The sequence below is a fragment of the Camelina sativa genome, chromosome 9 (assembly GCF_030686135.1).
Source record: "Camelina sativa cultivar CO46 ecotype springtype chromosome 9, ASM3068613v1".
NCBI lineage: Eukaryota > Viridiplantae > Streptophyta > Magnoliopsida > Brassicales > Brassicaceae > Camelina > Camelina sativa.
In genome coordinates, this window is record NC_141888.1 from 4,123,842 (window position 1) to 4,131,181 (window position 7,340).

At 34.6% G+C, this 7,340-nt stretch overlaps 2 protein-coding genes across 2 annotated transcripts; both read right to left on the minus strand.

Annotated features, from left to right (window-relative positions):
- Window positions 1-4,011: 4,011 nt before the first annotated feature.
- Window positions 4,012-5,585, minus strand: LOC104714986 (uncharacterized). The gene has a single exon (XM_010432445.2). The coding sequence runs from the start codon at window positions 5,497-5,499 to the stop codon at window positions 4,309-4,311; it is 1,191 nt and encodes a 396-aa protein (XP_010430747.1). The 5' UTR covers window positions 5,500-5,585; the 3' UTR covers window positions 4,012-4,308.
- A 282-nt stretch (window positions 5,586-5,867) lies between these two features.
- Window positions 5,868-7,340, minus strand: LOC104710392 (uncharacterized). The gene is made up of 2 exons (XM_087464310.1): window positions 6,940-7,340; window positions 5,868-6,778 (listed from the first exon to the last, which is right to left on the minus strand). Exons 1-2 carry the CDS (start codon window positions 7,247-7,249, stop codon window positions 6,129-6,131), a joined length of 960 nt encoding a protein of 319 aa, XP_087320436.1. The 5' UTR covers window positions 7,250-7,340; the 3' UTR covers window positions 5,868-6,128.

Genomic DNA, 7,340 nt, shown 5'->3' on the forward strand with positions numbered 1-7,340 from the left:
TTTTCTTTGAGCGATTCGTGTGAAAAGAAAACGGGAGTTGAAGAACTTTCCGGCGAAAGCAAAGGTTACAGAGAAAAGAGAGAAAAGTCTAAAAACATAAAAGCACAAACACGATTGAAGAATTGGGGTGAGAGAGAAGTCGAGTTTACCTTTATACACGGCACAAGGAAGCAATGATTACCTGGGGAGTGAAAGGTCTCACACCGTTCTCTTTCTCTCTTATAACCAACACGCCACCCAGTGGGCCCCGAGGCCTGTTCGGGAAGGCAAATCCCATCATTATCACGATCAAATCGTGGGGATATGGGGAATATTCAGTTTCCCAAAATTGATCGCTTGAAGGTCAAAAGTCTCCCGAACTATTCAGCTCGGGAGACTTGGGGGGCAACTGTTGTACCCACGATCTACCATCTCGGGCAATAGGCAAGAGGGCCTAAGTCAGGCTTGCCTAATGGGCCGAGGAGGTGTTATTGATCGGCCCATCAGGCCCGGAGAAAGGAAGGGAGCACGGAGACGTTCCGTGCTCGACAGCTCGCAGCTCGGGCCCGGTCAAAGATTCCCGCATTTAAGAGGGTTAATTAGGCTGCGCGGATCGCGCACTATTAATTCCGTATTAATTGAGTAGTAAATGGGTCGGTATAAATATGTAAGGGGGAGGTCATTTGTAAAGGGGCCCGAGATTTTTTTCCAGAAAAAGGCAATACAAATTCAAATTCTAAAACTCTTATTATTTTAGTTCGGAACTGTTTACGGCGACAAGCTCCTCCACAATTAAAATCACTTCGGAAGGAGAAGCATATTCTCTGTTCTCACATACGTGTAGTCCACAATTTTATGTCTTGCAAAAGATTTCGTAAGGAAGCATTTGTTTGTTGGCCATTCACTAATTTGATTAACACTTCGCAGTCACCTTCAAAAACTATTGATTGATATCCTCTGATCCAAGCTTGTTGTAAAACTATAGATTAATTTTATTAACATTTGATTTTTTTTTAAACCAGATTTCTTCACACATTCCATCTTGCAATACAGTTTCTTTGTATATTATTACATGATAATACAATTAGATTTTAATTCTATTCACTCAATCCCAATGAGTGATATTTATAATTTTCATATAAAAAAATGTTTATTGTATCAAATTTATACCTTACTTAATATTTTATAAAAACAAAAATTAATAAAACATAATTCTCAGAAAAAAAAACTGAAAACTAATTTTATCTCATGTTTGTAAAACTAACAATATCTTAAATATATTTTTTTTCATATTTTGTAATCTCATAAGTAATAGTTTTACTACTTGTCCAACATTATCATAAATTAATCAAAAATTCAAAGATGTTATTACGAGAAAATTATTTGTTTATGTAAAGGTGAGTATCTACAATTCTTTTTCTTTTAGGATTAATAATTGACATTATAATTTATTTAATTATGGTATTATAGTAATTAATTGTATAATTTCTTAATTCTTTTTCTTATAGAATTAGTAATTTAAAATTAGAATTAGTATTATTTTTTATATACATATATGAACTATCTTTTTATATTTATTAAATTGTTTAAATTTTTAATTTCTTATAATTTACAAATATGTTAAAACAAAGTTTTTGTATAACACATGAAAAAAAAAATTGATTGTTAAATTGACATATATCGCGATCACATGAGTTACTAACTTTGAAAACCAATGTTTATATAATAACATAATATTGAGTATGCTATCAAATCATTCACCAATTGCAAAACTTAAGAAATTACATTAATTTCTTATTTTGATTATCCTATTTTTCTTACATTATGTTAATCACTAATTTTAACACATTAAACCTTTTCATACTTTGATCAGTTTTCTGTATAAATTTCTTTTACTATATGATTATAATAAATAATAATTGCAAATATTTTCCTTATTAATTGCACATATTTTCCTATTGAAATTAGTAATTTTTAATAGATAACTTTCCTATTAGAATGAGTGATATAATAAATTACTTTTGGTTTTATATACTTTCAAAAATATTAATTGTAATCCTTTTAACACATGTCAAAATATTATCGATATACCCGACACATGTCGCGATTATATAAATTACTAACTTTGAAAACTAAGGTTTATATAATAAGATGAGTTTTTTGGGCTCACATTTTCCTTTCTTTTATTTTGGTTTTCATTTGTTCTTTTATTGTTTTGATTCCTTTTTACTTGGCAAAACATCTTTTAATATTCAAAAAAAAAATCCATGAAAAATCAAGAAATTTGCTGCAAAATATTTCATTAGTAGAATGTCTCATATTTTATCAAATATTTCATGATTTTTAATACTTTTAAGATATTTAAATATAAGTGTTTTAATCTCTTGTCTATATCTTAGTGTTTTAATATTTATTTATTTTTCGTCAAAAATGAATTTATATTAATGAATTAGAAAAGTCTTCATACATCTGGTTTAAAAGCTAGCATAGAGGTGTAAAACATTCAGAGTAAAAAAGTATTTGCAGACTTGCATATGTATCTAGTAAATGAGCTGCCTTGAGTAATATTTATATTCAACAATTATGTAATATAAACTGCTATGGAAAACATTTTAATAAAAAAGGAAAAACAATTAATTAAAAAACGAATTCAGTTTGTCTTTTTTTTTTTTTTACCTCCAGTTCGTTGTTTTATAGCGAAGTATCATAAATTGTTACATCAGCATAATCTTCATTTTTGTATTGCATCTTTGTTGTTATTTTTCATTTTTATAAATAATAATGTGAAACATAAAAAATATTAATTTGATTGCTAAAACACAAAAAAAAAAATCATATTGCCATAAATGGTTACATTTTATCAAAACTTTCTTTACCACGTTTATCAAAACATCTATAACATATACATTATAGCTTTTTCATTAGGAGGTTTTACATGAAGTTTTCAGTATTATTTCGATTAATTAAACAACAAGAAGCAAACAGGAAGTGAGAGATTGAAAACCATTTCTATAATAAGAACTTTAAGAAACTCATTTGTGACTTGTTTAGAAACACATTTGTTAAATGTCTCTTAATTATTGGTTCAATTTTTAATGTTTAGTTACATATTTTAAAGTAAATTAAAAGTATTCATATTATATTAGTATGGTACTTTGAAAGGGTCTCTCACCCTTGGAAATGCTCTTATTAGTTACTAAAATTTGAGAAAGCCCAGTTCCTTAGTCATTAATTTTGTTTGTTAAACTTTTCTAGTGCAAATAATGAGCAAGTGAAGCCTCTTCTTGCAAGGTGAATCATTTGTATATCTTTATTTAAGATGACAAATTTACTTGCATAAAGAAAGACAAATAATTCACCTTAATTCACCTATTGACAAATAATTCACCTTAATTAATGTGAATTATCCAATTTATCCAATTGAAAAATAAGGTGAATTATTTAACATTAAATTCAAAAAAAAAATAAGGTGAATTACTTGGTAAATTTATCCAATTTTTATATAACTTTTGCTTGGTAAATTAAGGTAAATTATCTGTCTCTCTATCAATAATTCACAAATAATTCACCTTAATTGTTACATTTATCCAATCTTTATATAATTGTTACTGGTTTCCATGTCAACCTATTAAAATTATTGATTTAGCTAGTTTTTACTACCAATGTAACAGTTAAATAAAAATTGGATGATATGATGTGGAATGTTTATAAAAAATCTTACTAAAAATAATAACATAATATTAAAAATAAATTGTCACAATTTTGTAAAGTATCCGGCAAAGATTAATTAGAAATTATTGACGTGTGTTTTCTAATACAATTCTATGGATAATACTGAGAAAAAAAACAATTCTTAGTGGAGTGTTATTAGTCCATAAGGTCTCCTCTCGGGTTCAATCATCTTTTGATCTTAAGCTTATTAGACCTCAATACAAAGTATCAAATCCTAGAGGGGTATATTCCTCCCGTAATTATTGCAACATATAATCTTATAATTACTTAGGATCCTTGTGTGAAACAATTAAGAAATTATGGTGTAAAAATCGATACTTTGTTCAATTGATGTAAAGCCTTTAATACAGTTAATACAAAGAAGATCTACTCAAACATTATTTTGGGAACTAATAATAAAGAAACTTTGTAACTTTATCCCAAATGATTCGGTACTTTGTGATAATAATACACAAGTTTCCGAAATCTTTATTAAAACCAAACCATCCTTCCTAGGTTAAACGACCAAGACTAATAACATACTCGAAACTGAAACCACATAACAAAATACTTGATAGGTCCACCTAAAGAGCAAGTCTACTACCAAGTGGACACACATTACGTTATCACCTTCAAACGAAGAGCAATGCCTCTGTCCTCCAACCTAGTGTTAGCAAATACTTTCCCAGTCTCATCTCTAATAGTACATTCCCCTCCACCCATCTCCATCGAATAGCCTCTTTCTGTCATCTGACCAAAACTCAACACGTTTCTGTTGATCCCTGGAACGAAAAGCACATTCTTGATCAACATCCTCACTCCTTTCACCGTGATCTTGACATCTCCTTTCCCTTCCGCCAAGACAACCGTTCCGTTACCCATTCCAACACGAGCCCTGTACGTTCTGTCTAGACTGGTGAAATACTTCAAATACGTAGCAGCAGTGTATACCATCCACATATCCTCATCGAAAGTGATATCCCCTACAGTCGCCGTTAACACCAAATGTTCAGGCTTTTCGTTCTTTCTCTTGCAATCTCTCGCAAAGTGCCCTCTTTCTCCACATTGATGGCATTGCTCTCTAACTCCACCACCTGGATAACAGTCTTGTTGGTTGTGATCGTACTTCTTGCACAAGCAACACCACATCTGCTCAGACTTTTCTTTCTTAAGACTTGTGTAAAACTTCTTCAACTCCGTAATCGTGTATTCCACAGGACGATCTCCAAACATCTCCAAAACCGAAATCAGATCTTCAAGAGTCATATCAGGGAGACTCATGATCTCATCAACCACAGGAAAAGCCTCATCGTATGGCCAAGCAAGCGTGGTCAAGAGCTTCGTGATAACTTCATCATCCGATTTCGGATTTCCCCAACGGCGAACCTCGTCGACGATATCCATCACTCTGTTCAAGTACAAATCCATGGGTTCTCCGTCATACATCGTGAGATCTTTGAATGTCTTCTCTAACTTAGGACTCTTGGCTTCGTCGTTACTGATTCTGAGCATATCCCATAGATCCTTGGCGGAAGCAACCGAGAAAGTCTTTCTGAAAACGGAATCTGGGAGAGAAGATTGCAGTATCTTTAGCGCTTTCTGGTCTTTGATCGCACAGTTTCTCCATTGTGCAAGCTCTTCGACCTTCATGGTCTCCGATAACTCCGGGAACTCTTTTGGATCTGGAGGGACTCCGTTAGCAACGACATTCCAAAGTCCACTCTGCACTAGTCTTTTTTTCACCGTCGGAGCCCACTCTTCGTAGTTCAGGTCATCGGAAACTGCATTTTCTTTATTCGCCGCTGCCATCGCCGCAATAAAACCCCTTTTTCTCTGTATAGTATTCTCTCTTGGAGCAAGGGAAGCGAATAAAGAAAGTATTCTACATTACCTATATACGCGGTGACATAAAGACATTAACCGTAAACCCTAATTCACCACATGAGCAGCGTCTCGGTTTTGGTTATCTTCGTGGTTCGGTTTAAGTGAATTAGGTTGATGCGATAGTTTTTGAACCGGTTCTGGTTCCGATATAATCGGGATAAGTTATTGTTAAGAGAAATCAATTAATTTTGGTCAAGTCTGGTTTAATTTAGGTTGGTTTATCCGGTTAAGAAGAAGAGTTGGTGATGGTTCTTTTTGGAAATTAATCGAATCAAGATAGAATGCAACAAAACTTAACATAAAAGCATTGCATTGTTATACGGTAATAGTTTTTGAAAGTAACATCAATGCCAAGCCATCCTAGGTAAAAAGACCAGACTAATCCATTCTGCAGTAGCAGGATTATGAGAGTTAGCTTTTTTTCTTATATAAAACGAACAAACTGAAAACGAAACAAACCCAAACCACCACATAAAAGACATGTCCACCTTACAACGTTACGAGTTGGTTAAGTCTACTACCAGATTTTACACAAAAGTGAACAAACGAAGAGCCTAAGCGGTGGTGAGATTACCTTCAATCACTTGGAAACGCAGAAAAAACCCTCTCTCTTCCGCAATGGCTTCCCCAAGTAGTTTCCTATTCGGATCCTTAATAATGAACTTCAACACTTTCCCGTCTCCTTCCATGATCGCTGAATAGCCTATTGATGTCAGCTGAGGAACACTCAAGGCGTTCATGACCATCTTGGGAACATATAGCACATTCTTGATCGTCTTCACCCCTTCCTTGGTCATGATCTTGACATCTCCTCTCCCTTCTGCCATGGTGAAGCCGGCAAGGGCAAGTTTCACCCTCGCCCTGTGAGTTCTGTCGAGAGTGGTGAAAAACTTCAGATGTGGAGTCATGTGATTCGTGGTAGTGGTGTGTATCATCCACATATCCTCATCATACTTGAAATCTCCTACACTTAACGAGAACAAGAGATACTCAGCTTCCACTTCTCCTCCTCCGTCCTCCTCACCTCTTCTCTGTTTAGTCTGCTGCGACTCAAACAAATCCTTCAACATTTGGCCGACGGCTTTCCCTGGTAACGATCCAAACTGATAGAAAAACTCGAGAAAATTGGTAAGACTCGTCTTCTTCAGATTTGTGTATTTCTTCATGAGCGGAGCAACGGAGACAAACGAAGTTGAGAGCGAGCCTAACACCTTGGTGATAACCTCATAATCAGCTATCTCATTTTCCAAATCACGAGACTCTTGGACGATATCCATAGTACCCTATCTAAGTAGGAATCGAGCGTTTCTTCATTATCCATACTAAGCTGTTCGAATTGCTTCTCTAACCTAATAAGTTCGTTACCTTTTTCGAGCAGATCCCAAACATCTTTGGCCGACGAAGCCGAGAGAGTCTTCCTGAAGACGGATTCTGTGAGTGAGGATTGCAAGATCTGGAGCGCTTTCATGTCTTTCACGGCGAGATCTCTCCATTTCGAAAGCTCTTCGGGTTGGATCTTCGCCGCTAGCTCTGGAACCTTCGTTGGATCTGGCGGGATCCCGTTTTTGACGACATCCCAAAGTCCTTTCTCCGTTAGTGTAGCTTTCACGATCGGAGCCCAGGTTTCGTAGTTGAGTTCATCGGAAACTGCGTCTTGTATCTTCGTCGCCGCCATAGCAAGGTGATAAGTGTCACGAGTTGGGGGACAGCGAATAAACAATTCGCCTCACACCAAAACTTTCTATTTTATAGTGACTGTGACACAC